The 23,347-nt window shown below is 39.1% G+C and overlaps 1 protein-coding gene across 1 annotated transcript; it reads right to left on the bottom strand.

The window, feature by feature from the left end:
• Window positions 1–1,488: 1,488 nt before the first annotated feature.
• LOC116045850 (protein APCDD1) lies at window positions 1,489–22,420 on the bottom strand. Its single transcript, XM_031293760.2, has 5 exons — window positions 22,010–22,420; window positions 13,288–13,474; window positions 10,970–11,495; window positions 3,237–3,558; window positions 1,489–2,387 (listed from the first exon to the last, which is right to left on the bottom strand). The coding sequence occupies exons 1-5, from the start codon at window positions 22,047–22,049 to the stop codon at window positions 1,924–1,926; spliced, it is 1,539 nt and encodes a 512-aa protein (XP_031149620.1). The 5' UTR covers window positions 22,050–22,420; the 3' UTR covers window positions 1,489–1,923.
• Window positions 22,421–23,347: the final 927 nt, after the last annotated feature.

The raw sequence follows: 23,347 nt of genomic DNA on the forward strand, positions 1-23,347 counted from the left end.
GTATCCAGTTACAAAAAGACATTTCTTGGAGTTTAACACAGGTTCTTCAGTCTGAAAAAAAGTTTTCTATTCCAGAAATGGAGTATGCTGTGATGTGTTTGTCCTTCAACAATCTGAAAGTTATTTGGTGTAGGAGCAAACGGGTTCTAGTCCCCCATCCAGAGGGTGACGATTGCAGTGACCTTCATTAATATTAAAATCGAGATCCCACTGGAATACTAAAGGGTTGCTGATACTGTGCCACACCTGATGACCTTAATCCTATTTAAAGGTATTCTGAAATTGTTTGACTCGCAAAAATTAGAAACAACCTTGAGGAGCAAATAGCACAAATCTACTTTTCTGTCATTTCAAAGATTTCTTACTGGAAGACTTTTCAAGGAGCTTCACAATCTGGACAGGTAAGACATGGATGACTATTCAGGGCTTCGTAACCTGAATCTATTTTTGTTAAAATTACAGACATGTCCAGTTATTAATGTTAGACCACAGTTTTAGAAAGTGGAGGGAATATTTACCCCAAAAACCTCAGTCTTCTATATTTGTTTTTACAACAAACTTAAAAGCACGATCTTGAATAGTTTAGATATTTTTATGAATGGTCTTGACAGATAAACCAACATGTTACAAAAACAAGGGCCTATATATGCTTAGGAAAAAAGTGATAAAATGGGCAGATTGTAATGCAGTAATTCTGTTTTTTTAAATTGAACAAAACAACTTGCTATTTCTGGTTTGAAACTGGCAGTAAATCCAAAGTTGCAGTTTGATATGATGTCCGCAGGTGCAATCCAAGCTACATTTCCTGTCAGCACAAAGTTGTAGGCCTACAGTATTTTCATACAGTAAATTCTTGCACGGACTGCCAAGATAGTTAACTATGAACATGAATGATAGTATCTGCATTTTAATTGTAGAGTTAAGCTACAACTCTTCCCCCATAAAGAACCCAAACATATTTTATAAAAACAACTCTTCCCACAAAAAGGACCCAAACATATTTTATAAAAACAAACAGTTACAGCTATGAATGGACTGGGCAACAATTAAATATTTTCATTTACAGTATAGGTATTGTAATCATATTGCGATGATCATATGTAGTAATTTTTGCAAAACTGATTCCAAACAAATTGAATTACTACACACATGAGGCATTTTGTGCATGTAAGCACAACAATGGAACACCATTCAATGCATTAATTTGATTGTGATTTTCATACATTTACAACAAACCAAATGTTATTGAGACAAAATGTATATGCTAAATTTCCAGGTGCAGTTTCCTAATCTGAGTATGATTATAATTTCAAAATAGTCCCAATGGAAATGGAGTTCTCTGACCGGCAGTGAGCAAATAAAAATGTCTCTTTAGAATGCATGGAATTGACTATTGTAACATGATGTATATCCTCCTGGTTTTACCTCTTATGAGTTTCTACTAATGTCAGCAATTGATTTTTAACATGTAAAGAAACTGCTGTAATATAAGTAGTGTCGTTCCCTTTTACTGCAAACAGAGACTATCCACAAGTACATCTTCTCGAGACAGGGAGCCTAATGTCAAAAGTTTCCACACATCAAATTGTGTCTTTCTGCAGTTGAAAATGACTTGATAGGTGTAGGTACTTACTGTAAATACACTGTATAAAAAATACTCTTAGGTCTGTATGGATATATAGACATCTTTCTATACTTGTGGAAACACAGACAGGTTGGTCTTTGGTTCCACTCTAAAGTGCTAAGGTTTCTGTGGTGCAGCAGTGTCGAGTCTTTGGGAGCTGGGTGGGAGTTCAGAGGATCAGGGACACCAGTTTTCATCCTCTTTCTCATCAGAGAAGTAGAAAGTTTACTTTGCTGTCTGTTCTTTTAATCCACACTTTTGTCTTTTTGTAAAAACAAAGAAGAAGCCCAAACTGCTCTCTAGCTTTGCCATCTGAGAAGCAGAGATGTGATGAATGCGATGAGAGCCACTGTGACGTGTTGCTGGCTGCCTCTGTGCCATCCTGTGCAGTCGTTTTGGTGCAGTAGAGGCCTGTCGATGTCGTCTGTTCTGCTGTACTCGGAAGGCTGGCTGCTTGCCGAGCACTGCACCAGGGGCATCTGGTAGGAGGTGGCCCGCTTCTCCGGCCGGTCTGGGCTGGAGCCGTCGCTGGGACGCTGGCCGTTGTAGAGCAGGTAGCGGCCGTGGGCGTCCTGCTCCATGCGGAAAAGCTCGTACTCTGTGTGGGGGAGACGGATGCCCAATGCGACGCAGCCGTTGGTTAAGGTGACGTCCTGCTCCACCCCGACTTGCCAGGACCCCTGCACTCCACACTCGTTACCATTGAAGACGTTGAGTAGGGAGGTGGTGGCAAAGTCCATGGGAGTTACTCTCATGTGGTTCACTAGAGGAGGACGACACAAGAAGACCTGTTACATCCTGAACATCCTGTTTTGGATGACCTACAGAGTAGTGATGTAGGTCACAGGTGCAACAGACTCTAAACTTTCAACTGGATGAGTCAGTGAAACAAAAAACAGTTTTGCTGCTTGTTACATCTTGGGTCCTAGTTTTGTAATTTTGGTATCGTTTCTATTAGTTATAACTCACCAAGATAACTGCAGAGATCATCTGTCATCTATATAATTGTAAGTTTGACTAATTTATATACTGTGTTAAATATATTATACTATATTTATAAGTCTTTACAGGTCTCCCTAAAAAAAATCAATCAGACAGCTGCAGCTGATTCAGAACGCTGCTGCTCAAGTCCTCACTAACACGCAGAAAGTGGATCACATCACTACAGTTCTGAAGTCTTTACACTGGCTTCCAGTGCCTCAAAGAAGTGATTTCAAAAATACTTTTGCTGGTTTGTAAATCACTAAACGGTTTAGGGCCAAAATACATTTCTGATCTGCTGCTACATTATGAATCACCCAGACCTCTCAGGTCGTCTGGGACAGGTCTGCTTTATGTCCCCAGAGTCAAAACTAAACAGGGAGAAGCAGCGTTGTTTAAGTTGTTTTTAAACAGCAACAAGCTAAAAAAGGTGTGAACACAGTCTTAAGTCTGTCACACTGACGGTAGAGGGTACAAGTATTTGCATCTATTGAATGAAGGTAAAAGGCAGAAAAATGAGGAAGATTTGGTTTTCTAGTCACTTGAAATATAGTCTCTCCTGAGATTTGTTAGTATTTAACTTTTAAAAGAAAACCATTAGCTTTAAGACAAGAAAATATCAACCAGTTACCTTTGAAGACAAAGTCTGTCCCACCCATGACGCGGGTGGAGTGTAGCCCTCTGCTGTAGCGTCCGCGGGCGTAGATGGTGAAGGTGGGGTGTTTACAGACAGGGTCAGAGTAGTGGTAGTAGTTGCCCTCCCAGGTGTGGTTGTTGTCGTGGAAGGTGAAGTGACGGGTGAGGAAGAGGACCTCAGGACGAACTTCGCAGCGCTGGCTCACCCACTGACCGTACAGGCCAACAGTCAGGTCGGCCCGCGGCGGCAGGATGGGAGGGTGGAACTCATCTGAGCGGTAGATGATACGACAGGCGATGCAGCCGTGGTCATGGTTCTGGAAAAAAAAGGGAAGGGAAAAGTGAGCCTAGTATAGTCATATAAAATGTATACAAATACAACTAAAAATATAGAGTAAAACCTAGAATAATAATAGGATGAAAAAAAAAATTAAAACACAAACAGAAGTTAGTTGAAACAAATATTAAATTAAAAATAAACTACTTTATTTCATTAGCAAATGTATTACTTTGTTAGAAAAGTGTTACATTTACCAGGTTCTGTTAAATTTTAACTAAAAATAGTAAGATGTCATGAAATTACTGCAAGCAGTATATTAAAGACAAGGTACAAATTGAAATTTTCAAACTTTTGCACCTCCAAGGGGTGGTATCAAAGATGCTATCGTTACACATTTGAGGCTTTAAAGGCATAATATGTTTTATTGCTCAACAGCCAGCCAACTAGAGAGAGAGAGAGAGAGAGAGAGAGAGAGAGAGAGAGAGAGAGAGAGAGAGAGAGAGAGAGAGAGAGAGAGAGAGAGAGGCGGTGGCCGAGCAAGCTAGAGAGTGAATGAAGAGAGAGAGCCGATCAAAGCACTAAATCAGAGGAATTAAACTATATTTTCTTAAGCACAAATAAACACACAGAGCTCAGTGGTTTGATTAGGATATGTATACCTTGTTCAGCTTTGTTGTCCTTGTTTTTAGCATTTTTGTCTTTTTCTGTGTATGTATTTTAAGAGCAACAAAAAGACAGAGTCAAATTCCCTGTAAAGCGGATTCTGGCTGGATCATAAGTGAATGCAGAGCTTCATTCTGCCTGTTTCTGTGTGTCTGTCATTTGTATCTCGTGCGTCGTATCAGATTTTTTGTACTGCAATTTCGGCCGACAAATACACTTATTAATATATATGCAATGAGCTCATATCAGCTAAATATAATTGGTTTGGGCTCCAACCGACACAGTAGTGTAAAAGTAAGTTTTTACAGGTCTAAAAAATGTAGCACTGAACCTTTCATACGATAAAATAATTCTGCTGTTGAGGCTATTTACAAACTCTAAACTGAACATCACTGTATGAAAATTCAGTCATAATCCGGCAGCGCTGAACGCTTTTTTAATCCATCATTAGAATATTGTATCATGAAATCCACAATAAAAGGAAACCTCTGGCGTCTGTTCAGAGGTGCAGGAGGAAAAACTATTTCCTTCAGGCCGTCTCTCGAGTGTTGGAAGCCAGACAAGGTTCCAGCATTTTCTCATGGTGATCACATCATTAAACTGTAAAAGACAGATGTCTGGTCGAACTTAAGGCATGACAACAGGAAGTCACACAGTGAACAGGGAGATAACTGAACTTTCATGCTATTTACAAACAGTTGTTTGTCCTTTCTTCACCCTCATATATTGACAAAAAAAAAAAAAAAAATGACCGTTGATCATGTTAAATTTATATCCTGTCTGGTTTCGTGGATCATAGTATCCACAGACAGGACAGCTGTGGGTCTCTGGCTGCAAAACAGACTTGAGGGGCTGACGGATTCAAAGCTGGAAGCTTTCATCATACCGTATTCCACAAAATCTTATCCAAAGACTAAACTCCAGGGAGGCGGTGGAGTTTTTGTTATTTGAGGGTGGTCAAAATTTTAATACCTAACCTCCCCAACCCGATTACTCTTTTTCCCAGACAACATTGTGTCTACATGAGATTTATGGGAAGGCAACAAAAGGAACAGGTACAGCTGAAAGAAGGAGAAAAAACAGTATCACTACATCCTACAGATGAGATAATCCCAGTGCAGCTCCATAACCACCTCAGAGTAAGAGGTTAATGTAACGACTGGAGGGGAGGCCTCCTGTATGTAATGTATTTTTACTGCACTTTTGCATCTGTGTTTGTGTGTATGAGTAAGAAATGTATATGTAGCAGGGGGAAAAGAAATAAATACAGTATATGTATGTATTTTTTAACATATACGTATCTATGTTTATATATGTGGGTACAAGAAAAAGAGCAGACGGTGGGACAGTTTCTGATGCAGGTGTGGAAAACATGTTCCAGATCTGCAGGAACTTTGAGCCCATAAAACACAGCCTGTCTGAGCAGGAAAAAGGCCCGACTATGACCCACATCTTCCTCATATGGGTACTCATCTCCCACCTTTTTCATGGTGCCACTGCTCATCTAAGGCAATGAATAGTAAAGTGTGTGTGTGTGTGTGTGTGTGTGTGTGTGTGGGGGGGGGATGTTTAAAAAAAAGGAAATGTATATTACATTGTATATGTATTACAAAAAGTACTACATAAACCTTTGTGTTGAAACCCTTTTCAAATCATTGTTAGTTTCCTGTACAGCTACCTAATACTTTCTGATAATGTTGTATTGGCATCTTTACTAAAAAGAGCACTGTGCTTCACTATCCTCTCTTTGACTGATGTTCAATTGCGGTGTCTTTTATGAGAATATAAACTGTAAATGCAAACAGATTAAATGATTTCAAATCATTAAACATGTTTAATTAAACATGCCCTGTGGAAATTATACCCTTGAGTGCTGCAGTTCATTTGTTATATATGTTTGTAATCAAGCAGTAATCACCACAGCTGACTCAGTGTTAAAGCCTTAGGCAAGCTTTACACAACTCAGTATTTGTACAATTATTCCCAGGTTGCTCATAAAAAGTTTTACTGTTGTTGTGACACTGTACTTATCTCAAACATTCAAAAGAACACTTCAAATACAAATTACGGTTTTTACTGGATGGTTCTTCAACTGAGACATGTTTCACAGACCTGGACTCGAACCATGTGAAACTAAACTAAGGCTAAAAGGAAAGACTACTGACTTCACACAAGAAATATAGATTTAACCAATTTTCTCTACTAAATATCATGTATATATTTAGAGAGCTAGATGAGACGTTTGATACCATTCCCATGTCTGTACAATAAAAATTAGGCTACAGCCAGCAGATAAAATACATTTGTAGGTGTCTTTGCCATAGCACACAATGTCCAACCTGTTCAAGCTTTTATTGCAATGAATTGCTGGCTCTTCATGCTGGAAGCAAAGCTTTTATATCCTTACTGGAATTGAAGAAAAAATAGGAAATGAGGAAGGATATACAGTAACTGCCCTTGCTTCATATAAATTACATTTATTCATTTCATTTTTCACTACTACATTTGGCAGCCACGTTTGTCTGACAAACGTACAAATGAGGTACAATACAAGCCACAGTAGATCAAGGCGAATTAAAACCGAATTGCACTTTGTTTGGCAGCCATCTTTCATTTGGGCATTTTGGGGATTACCGACATAGTTCAGGGAAAGATGATGCCCAGAAGCAAACATTTTACAAGGAACAGAAACTACGCCAGGTTTTAAAACACATCTTGGTTATATCATCAACACTACACCCAGTGGTAGAACGTAACTTCATTTACTCAAGTACTGTACTTAAGTACAAATTTAAGGTACTCGTACTTTACTTGAATATTTCTATTTTATGCAACTTTATACTAAATATTGTATTTTTTACTCCACTACATTTGTCTGACAGCTTTAGTTACTTCTACAGATTACAATTTTTCATCCCCGTCCTGTACAGTGAAAACCATGTATCTCCTGAAGTAAAGTAATAAAGTATTTTGATGTTGTGATAATAATGAATGTTTGTGATAAAGAAGAAAGAAGTGTTCCTTTATGGGCTGAGAAATATCTCCTACTTTTTAAGCTAAATACACTTTTTAAAAGGCCTCTTGGATCAGCTGGAAAATGCATCGTCACAAAGCTGACACCGGGGCTGTTTTTCTGACGCCGAGGAAAGTTGACTTTTTAGAGATACGTGGTTCTCACAGGACAGCGACGCTACAAACTATAGAACTATACAAAATATGATCTTATAGAATATGATGCATTGCTGTAGATTAAACTACCCAACAGTATAAATATAAGGGAGTTTAAATTATACAACCTTAAACATCTACCGCAGTAAAATGCAACATACACATTAATGCAGCAGTAATATTAATCCAGAAACATCATATAGTAAACACTGACAGGGAACATTTCACTGCACAAATACATTTCATACTTGAAGTACATTTTACTGATAATTCATGCTTTTACTTAAGTAAGGTTTCGAATGCAGGACTTTTACTTGTAGTGGAGTATTGTCACAATGTAGTATTCGTACTTTTACTTAAGTAACTTTCACCACCGACTACACCCATGTGTTTCTATGTTGGGATCCTTAGAGCCAGACCAGCATCTCTCCTGTAAGATGACTTCCCAGGAATTCATAATAAGAGTCTTATCTGGCTTCATTGCACAAGTTTTAAATGTACTTCAAAGGCCTACAGGCTCACAAAGAAGTAGCAAAAGACAACAAATCATAAACCAAACTCATAACAAATGAGTCTCTGCATGAGGGATACGTATAAAACACGATAACAACCGAAGCACTTTACCAATAACAACAATCTGAAAACACAGAACCCTTCCTAACAAGCATCATTATCAATTGGTAGTTACTCTGCTTCGGTGACGCAGCAGTGAACCAGGTGACAGAAAATGGAGAAAAACTGATTAAAAACAAAAAACAAATGTCTGCTGCCTTGCTCTTGCATCACTCCTGAGATCCACATGCTGGCACCAGCAAATGTTCTGGACTGGGACCAGCTCTGGGCCACACCGCTTAAGATTAATGGATTGGATAGTCACCATGGCAATAAAAGTCCCCGAAAAGAAACCATTACAACCTCAAGAGATGGTCGGATTTAGTGCTTTTTGCGTAGGAAGGAGTGAGGCATTTCACCAAAAAAAGTATAGAATTTAACACCTAATTTACTGTATGTGCACAGTTGGGGAGCAATGGGGCTCAGAATTCAAGCTATAAAATGAGTTATGATGTTCAAAAAATGCTTATAATCCAGGATTGTATTATAGAAGCATATTACCAAACTTAAATGGCTCACCCATATTACAAAATAATATTTTCTCACTTACCTCTACAAGGATCTAGCCGAGCAGATCATTTTGGACCTATGTGCTGAGGTTGTGATAAAACTGCTTTGGGAAATGTCTGCCTCCACCCATATACAATGGAGCTGAATGAACTTTCATTTTAGTTGCTTATATATGCTAATTTAAAGCTCATGTTAGCAAACCGTTGCCTATTTACACTTTCAGCAGACATGAAACAATATAAGTATTCATGTGGAGTCTTGTTTGTGGCCACTTTATGAATTTAAAAGGGGAACTCCACCGATTGTACAAATCAAAGTCCGTTTACAGGTCTCAGGGAGTTCTACTGGATATGTGGAAAAACATTGTATAAAGCCTTTTCACCAATACACACACTCTTATTAGCTGTTTTTCTCTCCACCAACTCCTGAGGAAAATATCTGGCTCTTTAGCTGCTAAATGCTCCATTATGTTCACCAGCTAGTCTCTGACTTTGTCTGTCTGCCGTTTGCGGCAAGGCAGGAGGTTGATCCAAACTTTATGATGAAGTTGATGAGAGCGCTGAGAGTGAATTAAAACAGTAAAGTTGCTGGCTGTAAAAACCATATCAATAAGCTGAAAAGACAAATGCTCAGTAGAGCCGAGGGACTCTACAGAGTTCAGCAATAATTCTGAGTTTGTCACTACGAGAACACCGATCACATTAAACATAGTTATTCGACCGCTAAAATAATGATTAGTGCAACTTTCAACAGCATGATGTCATTAGAAACAATGTCCCGGTTACTCCAAAGAACTTCCTGCAGAGAACAATTGTCTCTATGAAATCTTAACTGTGTTCTGTAGATTATGTACAGTAACCACAGACACTGTTTCTGGAAAGAGATATTGCTGTTGAATTATGTAAATGTAATGTTTCAGTGCTGTAAGCACCACAATCAGAACTCCATTCACTTCCATTATATTTGGGTGGCAGCAGAAAAAGTGATCTCTCAAAATCTTGGCAAGTAAAATCCAAATCATCTGCATGGCTAGATACTGCTACAGGTAAGTGAGTAAATATGTTTATCTGCAATTTTGGTGAGCTGCCCCTTTGAGGCAATGCTGTAATTATGTTTGACTCTTTGGAAGTGCATTTGAAAGTGAATCCCAGCTTGCCTAATACCCCGCCTTCCTTCTTATTCACAAAAAAAATGAGTAGAAAAGAGCACATGTAACACTTTGATATGAGCCTCAGGCATGCATGAAATCAGACCGGGTATGTGCTCGCTGGAATAATTCATATGACCGCATGATTCCAAATTCTAGGAATACCACATGTTGATCGCTCCCAGAGATAGGCCAGGGTTTCACATCGCGCCTCAGCAGGCTGGAGGGGCTTAAGGAGAGCAGCTATGGTCATTACAGCACCACAAAGGAGCTCGTCTGATCACAGATCCTCACTCCACACACACACACACACACACACACACTTCTGATCAGCAACACCAAGCCCCATCATCCCCTTACAAATGGATGTTTGTTTAGACAGCCAACCCGAACAGGATTTTTTTGTAATCTCTGTAGAGGGTGACAGTGAAAACATAACTCTAGGGTTTCACCCAGTGGGGAAACTGCTGTTCAGCAGTGTAAATAGAGAAATTACATCCGATAGGCACAGCAGAGGAAAGAAAGGGCTCTTTCTTGAGGCTAGATTCTGGAGATGAAGTCAGTATGAACATAGGTTCTGGTTTCTACCAGTGCAAATGTTTAGTGTGAAAGGGCAAGATTGTTGACATGCACACTGATCCTAAATCAGATTTGTCTTAGAGGGTGGTTTGTTGATGCAGACAAAAGAGTTTAATGCCGCATAACAACTCAGATTGTATGTCAAGTTGTCAATCACAAAAAAAATTACAACTTGACTTTCCAGCTTCAACATATTTTTTTATCAGTCCACCACTCTGATACCTTATAAACAAAAAGTAAAGACCTAATTTCATATTGTATTTTACCCAGGTTTCTTTACAGCATTGCATAGGCTACGCTTAAGATAAACCCTCGTAAAAGAACACTGTTCTTAAGGTCAGTTCGTGCTCTTTCTGGTGTGTGTGGTCTTTGCGGTGTGGAGGGTCGACACAGTGGGAGTTGAGTTCGGCAGAGTTTCTCCACCGAGCTGCATGCTCAGGACAGAAAACAAAACTCTACCTCCGTCTTGGTCATGCATAACAACAAAGACAAAATGCAGTGGATAGGAAAAGTCCTCATCCTGGTTGCTGTACTAGTGGTTACTAGTAAGTCTGCAGTTGCAGAATTCAGTTTTTTCTTGTTTTCTACTTTGTCACCTCAAGACTCCTTACAATTATGTTGTGATCCCTTGACAGGGGACTAGTAATCTACAGAATTTTAGCAAATCTAGACAAACCAATATTTTTGTTCTACGAAGACTCCGCAGCCACATTTCCACCTCATCCCTCTAAACTCTAATTGGGAGATGATCATTAGGGACCTACAGTACCTTGGCGTTTTGCAGGGCGGTTTGGTAGCTGGACGGCTTGTAGTACAGCCTCTGGGATGGCTCCGTGTGGATGTCTCCTAGAAACAGCTCCTCCACCAGGTGATCCAGGTTGTGATGCAGGTACTGCTTCTCCACCCTCAGCAGCTGCAGCTCATGCATGGCAAAGTTAAGCTCCCTGGAGCAGTCGTAGCCGCCCTCCTCGCTCCACAGCGAGTAGATCACACTGGGCTCCCAGGGGCCCTTAACGGCCCCTCTGCAGCTGCGGTTGAGCCTCTGGCTGAGCTCTTTGGCCACAGTGGCTGTGTGACAAACCATCTGGACCCGGTGGAGGTGGTACTCTGCCTCTGTACCACCGCGGATGATCCAGGAGGCCTGGCGTAAGCGCAGACGACCCCGGATCACCAGAGTATAGGTGGGTTTGGTGCAGTGGTTGTCCTCGTAGTAGAACTGGTGAGCTTCAAAGCTGTTGTTGGAGTAGAAACTGTATGAGCGCGTCAGGAACTCCGGGCCTGGTCTCACCTCACAGCTGTAACACAAAACAGAGGTTTCAGATAAACACCATGCAAATCCGCGTGCAGAAAAGGTTTAAGTAAATACCAAGTAGTTTTAAGTTGGTCCAGAGCCGAGTGTTTTAGTGTGCAGCAAGCCCTTTCTTTGTTTGTTTTTGTGTTGCCTGCCTTTGCACAATATATTTCAGTAAGCTGCTGTTCTAACTTCATCACAAGTGAATGTTCTTCCACAACATGTATTTGTACTACTCTCATATGTAAGATACTGTTTAAATTGAAAATAAGGTATACTACTAGTTTTTATTTGGCATGAAATTATGAATTGAATTATGGTGCAGAGAACATGTATTGTTTGAGGGACATTGCCATAGACCAAAGTATACCGTTATCTTGTTTACCATGTTTTTGTTTCTACCTTCTAAGCAGCCATGGATTATAGTTCATTCCATTATATTAACATTAGCTAAATCAATTTGCAGAGACTTGAAATATTAAGGTCACTGCAATCCATTACTGTTAACTTTTAATCCACTTTTTTGGGGGCTCAAAGTTTGTGTGGTAATGCAGATGCCAGCAGGGAATTAACAAACATTTAGTCCTTGTTGTGTTGTTAAGTTGTGTAGCCCTGAGGCCTTTGTGGCTGAGTTATCTTAGCATAATAAGCACATGTGGGTATAACGTTAGCATGCTACCATTAACCTACTAACATAAGTAATATCTGGTCATTTCAGTATGCATACAGTCATCATTCAGATTCTTCATTAAAATCAACACCAAAGTGATTAACACATTCTATTCAAATTCATGTATTGGTTATGTTACTTCAATTGACAAAATGTTTGTTGCATCAGGGTCCCATCCATATTACCGTACCTGATGGTCCTGGGTCCAAACTGCCAAACAGGAAGAGAGAGCTTCCAATGGGCTTTATAGTAGGGGGAACTCAGACTGTACCATTAAGTAGAGTACAGAGGGGTTTTTTCATTGTTTCAGGTAATAGTCTTGTAAGTACCCTAAACAATCTAGACTTTTTACATTTCTGTGTTAGGACAATTAGAATAATGATTTAGAATTTTTTTTTTTTTTTTTTTTTTTTAAAAGCAAGGCTCCTGAAGGGGAGTTCATTGTTGAGTTGAGTTCAGTTCCACATCTGCTTGAAGCTTGCTTTTCCAACAACCGTGGGCCTAACCTTACTTTTCTTTTGGTGACTTATGGATCTCCTGATGTTCTTCAGAAAAGTTTGTGTTTTTTCATTTTGTTTTCAAAACCAACCTGAACTGCTTGTTGGAGTTATGAAACATAATAAAATATACATCAGGGGAAGATTCTCCTTCCACCACTGCCAATCCTTACACTCAGAAATTCAGGGCTTATGATTTAGCGGATGCAAAGCATTTCTTTTACAAGTTAAAAGATTTTTAGGATAGAATAATGTGAATTTGGTCATTAAAAAAAAAAAAAAAGCTCAGGTGTACAGCAGATGACCATGAAGTGCGACAAATGCACCAACAAAGGATTTTCCTGCTCACAGAAATATTATAAACCTGTGACAAAAAAATAAACAGACTAACAGGACAAAAAGCCTTGCAAGTTTATTTTCTTACTGTACAGGCATGAAGTAACAGTAATCGCTACTTGAAAAATAAGAAACCAGTCTTTAAAAAAAGTGGCTGTATTCGATATTCAGGAAAAAAGCGGTCTAGCGGTCTTGTTTAAACATATTGGGATAGTTGCATTGCATGTGGAAATTCCTGCCTCCCTATTCAAAGATGCACAGAAAAATACGGCCATAAGTCTATAGTTGTTTACCTGGTGGACACCCAGTGACCCTCTACGTTGGGCGGCATCTGCACAGCGATTCGGGCTCCATTGTGAAGGTGCTTCAACATGTGTTGGCACTGGGAGTCTTTGAGAGACCGGCCAAAGGTTTTCTCCAGAGAGAGACGGCTGGATTGACCATCTGAGTAGTGAAGAGATGAACCACCTTCAGCCCAGCCTGCAAGAACAATAAGGACACCAAAAGCTCAGGTGAGATTTATCTTTATTCATTTACTTGCCATCTCTTAGGCACAATTGTGTGGGGGCAAAAAAATGCCATTCAGCGCAAGGTTTGAACCTTAGACATTTGCCTCGTTGAGGTTAATGTTGAATAAACCACTAAAGAATGAGTTTAGTGGCAGAGCTTCTTTCTTTCAGATCTTTGCATCCTAATAAATGACAACTGCTTTTAAGACAACTGATAAAGTGAACTACACTTAGATCAAACTAACAAGACGTCTTTTTCTATTAGAAGTTTCTCTCTCATGTTTTCACTCTGTTTATTCAATCAGCCGGGCCTCTTTGAAGTGTTTAGAGGCTTTTATGTAGTCATTTTAACTCATGTCATCACACAGGGATTACAGGGCTTTATCAGCTGCAACACCTGGTATGAGTGCAGTCTTATGGGTTAATATGAGGAAAAGGCAAAGCTTAGATGTCTAAGTTGAAGAACTGCTACCACAGCAGACTTGAACAAACTAAAACAGACTCTGAAATCAAGCTACAAACAAAAGTTAAAAAGGAAAGCGCAGTGGCCGGGTTAGCACAGCTGGTAGAGCAGGCGCACATATGTAGAGGTGTATGCCTCGACGCAGAAAGTCCAGGGTTTGAGTCCAACCTGTGACGATTTCCTGCACGTCCCTCTCCTTCCATATCTAGCTGTCCTTTCCATTAAAGGCTGAAATGTCCAAAATAAAATCTTTAAAAAAAATAAATAAAAAAAGACGTGCAGCATTGAGATATGAACCCACCCCGTCCGCATACCGTCGATGAACCACATGAAAAAGCAATACCTTCAACAATGGGCTGAGTTTAAGGGGATAAAACATCGGAAATTAAAACATTTTCAAAGCCTGAAGCCAAAGAAAAGCCTTGAAGCTCACAGTCCAGCAAGGATTTATTCCATGTAATACTCTACTATCACCAAAATCTACCTTGAAATATGAAGACTTGCCTTTTGATTCTTTCTATTTGGACCCAACTTGCCTGGCAATATCATTTAATGCAGCTGTGGTTGCCTCTGTGCTTTTAATTAATTAATTTGAAACTAGTAACATAAGGGAGAAACAAAAAAAAAACTCCATGAAGAACAAAGCTCCATCCAGTTGTTTTACACCCAGCGAGGCAGCTCCTATGTGTGTTAGCCGAGGCGTGTGTGTAAATCACCATATCACAGCGCTGCTCATTGGAAACACTGGACAGTGGGGAGACTTGATCTCCCAACTCAGCTGGTGGCATTACTAACACTGCTGGCTAAAGCTGTGTTAAAAGAAAAGGCTTTACAGTTTGCTCTGTGTGTGTGTTTATGTGCGAGACCTTTTTTGTGCAAAAAACCCCCCGCTACAAACAGTTTGTTTTTACAATGAGAGCAGAAGCTACCAGTTTGTGTGTGAATTTAAAAGGAAACCTAGTGAGATGTGTAATGCGAACACACTTTTACTTCACTGAAGTTTCCGTGCCTCAGGTGAATTTCAGGCAAGGACACACACACACACACACACACACACACACACACACACACACACACACACAGCAAAGTATTAAAAGTACAAACAAACACACAAGGACTGGACAATGAACATATTACTTGAATTACTGACATTGATTTGTACCTACAGTAAGTTTTCTAACATCAAAATAATGCACTGATTAATGAACAAGAAAATCAAAAGAAAATTAAGTAAACATACCAGCTTATTCAATACTCAGCTTCTCAAATGTGGATATATGGCAAACACAGGAAGATGATTAATTCTCTCCTGAGGTTCTGTTGCAGCTTTCTAGGGATTCTGGGTAATGTATGCCCTCGTCAACAGAGATACTGAAAGAATATCTTGCATCAGTGTCTTTAATATCTATTTAGTTTCCTTCCCAGCTTCCAAACAAATTCCAACTTTCTCCTCACTTAAAAAGACGTAATGTTTAAAAGGAACGCTCATTTATACTCAATCTGAGAATGACTTTGACTAAGAAGTCGAACATGCATGTTATTTTGCTGTTTTTGATAACGGATGTGGGAAAAGGTTTCTGTATCTGACGTTAAGCGGTTTGATTTGATGTGAAAACAGACCTGACCCAGAGTAAGCTGCATCAGACTTGTTTAGCATTAATTTGTGGCTTTGTGAGAATATCATAATTATAATTTATTAGAGTAAATAAAGCTTTATAGGAGCCAGAAAATATAGAGTGGCTTAGGTCTGAGCTAAAAAATTACCCAGTGTCATCTTCAGGGGTGGCATGGGAGGCCTTAAAGGCTGTGATCAGGGGGCACATTATACAACATGCTTCATTTCGTAAGAGTAATAGTCATAAAGCACCTTTAGAACTAGAAAGTAAAATCAAACATGCTGAAACAGAGATTAAAAGAAGAATATCACAGGATGGCCTGAGAAACCTGACTCAATTAAAATACCAATATAACAATATTCTATCTCAGAAGGTTGAATTAAATTTATTCAGGGAAAGACAAAATTATTTGGAATCAGGAGACAAAGCAGGAAAACTACTCTCTAGATACATAAAACAGAGGGAATCAGCTTCCACTATTTCTGCAGTTAGATCCAATTCTGGAGATGTTTTTACAGCAACTGTAGATATTAACAAGATTAAAGAATTTTACACTGATCTCTATAGGTTATTATCTACCTCTACTGATGAAGAAGTGTGTTCCTTCATAGAGCCACTAGGGCTTCCCAAACTGACAGAAGAGCAAAGAGAACTCCTTGATGTGGATTTGACTATAGAGGAAATTATAAAGAGGTAATGGGGGCCCTGCCTGTGGGTAAAGCCCCAGGGCCCAATGGCCACTTCTGTTAGAGGTATATAGAGAGGCCCTGGAGAAAGGGCACACTGCCACCAACATTTAGGCAGGCTTTGATAACTTTGGTTCCTAAAAAGGTAAAGACCGAGGAGACTGTAAGAATTACGACACAATCTCCCTAATGCAGTTAGACGTTAAGATTATTTTAAAAATATTGGCAAATAGATTAAACAAAGGTTAATACTTCTCCAATTCATCCTGATCAGGTGAGGTTTATTCAGGGCGTAGCTTGTCAGATAATATCAGGCGTCTCGTTAATATTGCATGGTCTGTAGCTGATAGACAATCCTCAATAGCTGCTATTTCCCTCGATGCCAAAAAGGCGTTTGATATGGTTGAATGGGGCTATATGTTCAGAATTTTGGAATATATAGGTGTATGGCAGCATTTTTATAAAGTGGATTAGAGTGACTGCGGCGCAAACTAACATTTGGTTCATTTCTAAATATTTTGCTCTTGGAAGGGGAACAAGACAGGGCTCACCTTTTTCTCCTTTGTTGTTTTGTTTAGCCATAAAGCCTTTGGCAGCAGCCATAAGGGGGAGACTAACTTCCCAAGTGTTTTGGTAGGAGGTGTAGTGCACAAACGTATGCTTTATGCGGACGATATAATACTTTTTATGTCCGAACCTAGCAGATCAATACCCTGTCTACTCTGGATCATTGACTCTCTCGAAATTTTCAGGTTATAGGGTAAATTGGTCCAAGACAGAAGCGTTACTTTCAACAGCTCAGTGCCCCATAACAGCCTTCCAATCAGGTGCATTTCAGTGGCCAAAGCAAGGTAGTGTATATCTGGGTATCTTATTCCCTCCTCAGTTAAAAGACCTAGTTAAAGTTAATTTGGATCCATTACTTAATAAAATATCTTGTGATGTTAATAGCAGGGAAGGTCAAGGTTATAAAAATGGTTTGTGTTCCCAAGCTGAACAACCTTATCCAATCTCTTCCTTTGGAGGTTCCCCTGTCATATTTTAAATGTTTTGACAGGATAACAAACACATTTATATGGAATGGTAAACAAAAAAAAGGCTACATTTTAATAAATGACAAAGACCGATTGATACAGGAGGTTTGGGTCACCCAAAGATGTTGTATTACTACTGTGCTTTTAACTTAAGGCATCTGGCCCCCTGGTCACTTCCTCCTGAGAGAGCCCTCTGTAGGAATAGTAAAACTAAATCACGCAATGTGACGGTGCGCCTCATTCAGTTCAGGATTATGCATCGCTTCTATTGTACTCCCTCCAGATTGTTTAGAATTTTTCTGAAAGACACACCAAATTGTTGGAAATGTAAGACAGAGGGCAGCCAATTACTTCATGTCCTATGGTCCTGTGATTAAGGTCCAGGAATTTTGGACTGGGATACATAACCTATGCAGGATTGCAGGGACCCAGGTTCCATTCAGCCCAAGATTATTTGTTCTGTGAGATGGGTCAATCCTAAACGGGATGGATACGCACATAAGAAGGTGGGTCCAGACTAGTTTAATAATAGCGAGACAGATTATTTAAAGAGGATGGAAGAATGAAGGGGTGCTGTCAATCCAGGAATAGGCTTGTGAGATGGTTAGGGTGACAGCATTTGAAAAAATTTCATATATAAACGGTTTGCCAGATTGGATGTCTGGGGACATGTGCTGGGGAGAGACGTGTATGATGGGCTAATGGTGTTGTCATCATACATGTTTATTTGGTTTATTGTCTATTTTGTTACTATTCTGTTGAATGGTTTTGAATATTGTAGTTACTGTGTCATCTTTTCTTAATTTTTGTCTGGGTGGGTGGTGATGACGAAGGGGTGTTCATGTTGTGAGTTGTATGTTTTGTTAAAAAATGAAAAATTGTTAATCACAAAAAAAAGAGGTTACGTGTAGCCTGTTTGTAAAATTACTTTTTAGGGGGAAGCGTCATACGACTTCTACACATTTAATGAGAATTGAATGTGTGAGTTTCTTCCAATAGCTTTCTTTAAAAGAAAAAACTCCCCACATTTAAGGCAATAATCAGACCGGCTCGACTTAAACCCTCTCCAGTCCCTCGCTGCTGCTGCTTTCCTAAACTGCTGCTCTCTATCAAAATCAAAGTTCCCACAAAACTCTCAGAACCCCAAACCACAGACAACATTTCCAGTTGGCCTGATCCCACCAGTGAGGTAACAGCACTGGGACCCCTGACAAGTAGAGAGACTCCACATCGTTTATGGGAAGAGAAACATCCAGAAGTGCCGGAGCAGAGACCAAAGAAAGGACTGTTCTTTGTGTCATCTTAGCATTTGGCAGTGACCATGTCACGCCAAGACTTAAAGGGGGTGGAGAAACTAACATTTTAAAGAAGGTACTGACTTGAGTAGGAGGTCGCTGGATTTCAGAGTGAAATATTGTACTTTTTGTAATCCAATAGACATTCATCATTCAGATTATAATTTTACATTCAGCTCGAAGTAACAAAATGTCGTTTTTGATGGGTAATAAGAGTCTACAGCCATGCTAACAGCTCAGTAAGACTGTAGCCTTTATAGGCACAATGGAGCTTTGAGCTAAATGCTAACATCAGCATGCTAACATGCAACAGATATGAGTGTGACTCTGCTGTTAAAGAGAATGGACAAACGTCAGACAAGCCGGTGTTGTGGTATTCAAATCAGACTCTAGTCCCAGTTTTTAAGTTTTACATTTGTACACATATGAAAAGGAGAATGATAAAAAAAGAACCACAAACAAAACCTTTGGACAAGAATAAGCACAGTGCTGCTCACAGTGACGCGAACATCTGGATGTTTAGCAGGTATAATGTTCACCCTGTTCATCATCTGAGTGTGCTGATGGAAATGTTAGTTTTTAAGGTGTTTGGTCATAAACCAAAGGGTATTGGATACATTTGCAATTTTGATCGATGATGCCACCGCATTAAGTAAAGAGATCACCAAAGTTATTACATTTCATCCTGTGGGGTACATGAATGTCTGAATAACATTTCATGGCAGTCAAGACATTTCACTAAAAGTTGAAAATGTCAACCTCATGGTGGCGCTAGAGGAAAGGTCAGGGGATCACCAAAGTCATTAGGATTCACACTCTGTGGACCATGAATGTCTGGACAAAATTTCAATCCATCAAATAGTTGTTGAAATATTTCAGTCTGGACCAAAGTGGTGGACCAACAGTCCACACTGGCAATCGATCTTGAACCTCTAACATTTTAACTTTTCAGAAACTCTGAAAATAATTATTGTTTAAGCTTTATGACACAATTAATGTTAGACATGATCTAAAGCATGCATTGTGTGCATCTACAGGGTCCATTCAGTCTTATTTCAAAGTCCATTTAGTTTTCTTGAATGACTGAGCTTTCAGTTTCCAAGGTCAAGAACCAACATGGACAAATAAAGTCCTTTGACTGGTCAGAAGAAATGGAAATGTGAACATCTACAATTCCATGACAAACTCCATCTGTTAATGAAGATCATGTGATATTAAAAGTTCTCGAGCAGCTACTAAATGGACTTTCAGGTAAAATTGCTTTGTCAAGGCTCCATTCTTTACTATCAGCGTTTTCTTGCAGGAATGAAGAATATTCTCCCATTGTTGTGTTGCCATTGTCAAAAACAATTGGACTTCTTCCTCCACCACTGAATGACCGCTGAAACAGAAGTGTGACATGTTGGGCTGCGTGGCAATTAGCATTTTTGTATCCCCTCCATCTGTCTTTCCTCCATCTTTTCCTGTTGGTTTATTTGAACTTGTGACCCCCGTTTCTTTCTTTCTGTTGCTGCAGTTTGTCTCCATTTGTCAAACTTATGCTAACATGATTTCCGAGAATGGTTCCCTTGATATAAAATTATTTTGCTTATTTTCTGACTGATGCTTCTGTAATTATAGCACTTACTACCTGGATTTCTGTTGTGAGTTGTCTCATGTTGCTTTGAAAACTCCCACATCACAGTGTTGATCGCTGGACAACTGAAACATGGTAGTAAATGGCATTCAGCCAAAACTGTAGCAGTGTTTGTAACAGAGTCCGACTGATATTAGCAGGCTATTATCATCGGCCGATATTGTCTTAACATATTGACTACCTTACCCATAATGTTGGAGTTTATTATATTTTATAAACCCTTTTTCATCTCACTAGCACAATCCTTTAAACAATCCATTTATATATTATATTTTGTGTTTTGTTAGCTATAAGCATGCAACATATATACATATAACATAGCTGCATTTATGGTATGTATGCAAACAAACTGAGCACATACATTTTATGTATTTTTAACAGTTGTTACTGAATATAAGTTTAAAATATTTTCATGTATGATTGATGTTCATGTATGATGATTAGTTTACTTTTCATAATTTGCTGTCATTTATATTAACTGTTACCTTTGATAGTAAAGTTATCTCACTGTCAAATATCACTAAATATCAAAGCTCCTTCAAATGACCAAATTTCAGTGTACATTGCTAAATGGTTTTGTTAGGTGTTGCTGATTTATAATGTTCAGACTTCCTTTTTTTTTAAATCAATATCAGTTTCAGCCACAGAGATGAAATATCAGTTGACTTGAAGTTTGTACTTCTGATTAAAATCGTTAAATGGCTTATTTTATTAAGTGTTTTTTTTTTTTTTTTTTTTTACAGTTTGCCATTTTGTCTGCTTCCTGCACTGGCAATCACCAATATTTGAGAGAGACTCAAACATATCTTCACTTCTTCTCAATCCAACATCAAGATAAACATAAAAAGTTGTTGGATAAGCGAGTACTTGAGCAAAGAGTTTAACAATTCTCTTGTATTTTGAAAATTGCTGAATATTTACAGAGGTAATAAAACTTAAAGACCCTATTGAGGCCCAGCAGAAGTCTCATTAGATTCATATCAGTCAAAAGGTGAAGTACAAGCAGCTACTCCATGTTTCTTTGCAAGTCTTTTCTAAATACTCCAAAGTTATCGCTGAAGTTTTCTCCAGTAAATTTACATCACAAGCTAATCTAGACTGACAGTGCATTTTCAGGCTGCAATAACACACCACTTAATTGGACGTTAGATTTACTTAAACACACTTTAGGATAAGTGGACTCCAAAATATCGTTTTATCTCAACCCATTCATTTGAAGTTGCAGCCAAATGTTGCCTTCAGATGTGCCAGCAGATGGATTGGGTCATCTGTAGTCCCATAATCCTCTGCTGCTCAGACAGGTTTTCATCAGGAATGGATGTTTTATGTGGCTCTTAACTGTGCCAGTGCTTTCATCTGCCAAGCAGTCCCAGGGAAGCTTTTTATTGCCTTCTAGCCTTAAAACATTTTAATCACTGTGGCATCAGGGATAACTTATCTAGAAAATATTATTACCATTAGTCCTGTTGGATACAAACACACAGCCACGATGGTAAACAGGTGTGCTGAAGTGAAGAGGGGCATGTCAGGTTCCTGTCTGACTTAAATGCTTCACAGAAGATGTAGAAAACGTTTAAAATCCAATGGATTTTTTTTTTTAACATTTTTAAAAATACATAAGTAATTTCGAAGATCTCATCCCTCTTTATGCTTTGTGCAACAGAGCTTCTTTCATAGGCTGTTTACGCAGTTTGTTTTCCATGCACACGTGGAGTCAAACATGTTTTTCATTCAAACCTCCCCACTCCACAGTCAATTCATATAAATGTTTCTTACCCAAAAAAGCAACGATAAGCAGTGTAGATGACGGCCCCATTTCGCACTTTGGAGGATTCAAACAAGCGTCAATAGTCACACTGGTGAGTTCGGGTTTTCCTTTACGCAGCGTCCTTGTTTAATCCGACACAAATCCTTGCATTGTGTATCCAAAGCGGGGAGCATACACTTCTGAGATATCCGAGCATCATAAGGAAACACGCCTCCGGATCGCTACAGCGATTATACCTGCTGAATAGCACCTAGAAAACGAAGGAAAGTCCAAACTTTACTACTGGACACGCTAACGGAATTCAACGCTGTCGTTCACCGTTGAAATAAAGCAGCTCGGTTGCTTTTACGCGCGTCCTCCGTCCGTCCGTCCTGGAGGATGTTTGTACTTGTGTTCAGAGACTGGACCACCACCACCACCCCCCCCGCCTCTGTAGAGATTTTAGGGGCGTGGAGTGTGTTGAAGTTTTCTCCCGTTAGGTGCACACTGCAAAAAATCGCTCATGTATACAAGGTGTGTTGGTCAACTGTTGAACCCGAAGATGATTTTGTCTTAAAATTATTTCAAATAACTTCAAAATTTCTCTATTAGGCTAACTAATGCAAACTTGCGAAACACCATCAACATCATATCATCATGGTGCCAAATCTACATCGTTTTAACATAATTTTTCAATAACAATAACCCCCCCTAAAATGAGACTAAAATCTCCAAATTTTAAAACCAAATTGAAACAAAATTTCATTACCCCATGAGAATTGTTTTTACTGGGTTTTGAAGAAAACAAGATTTTAACATTAGACTGACATTTTTTGCAGTAAAGACGTTTTACCTATTTACACCTTTCATGCTGTTTTTTTTTTTTTTTTTTTGAAATATCAAATTCCTCCTAATTTTTTCCACAGAAATGGCTTGTAAAATCATGTTCTCATACCAAAAGAGTACATTAGCCTTCCATAATACAGTAGTAGCAGTAGGACTATAACCACTAATGATGCATTGAGTACAATTGAGTACATATATGTCCCAATCAGAACAGCCTAGAACCAGAATATCTAAAGCATTTTTTGTTTGGGTTGTTTGCAACGAATGAAATGAAATGAAAATAAAATGGAAGGCTGAAAGGTAACTTGGAGCGGAGTCAGATTAGTCCAGCTGAAACTGAACCAAATGTACATGGGCTCAAACATGGTCAAATGTAAAGTTGTTGTTCTCACTCACTTGTGTTATTTGGGATTAATTAGGGGTAACAATGTTCTGGGACCACTCTGAGCCTTTACTGTTGAGTTTTCATTTCTGTCCAACATCCTGCTTGTTGTCATTCATGGTGAATGCTGCATATTTTT

The sequence above is a fragment of the Sander lucioperca genome, chromosome 9 (genome assembly GCF_008315115.2).
Source record: "Sander lucioperca isolate FBNREF2018 chromosome 9, SLUC_FBN_1.2, whole genome shotgun sequence".
Classification (NCBI taxonomy): domain Eukaryota; kingdom Metazoa; phylum Chordata; class Actinopteri; order Perciformes; family Percidae; genus Sander; species Sander lucioperca.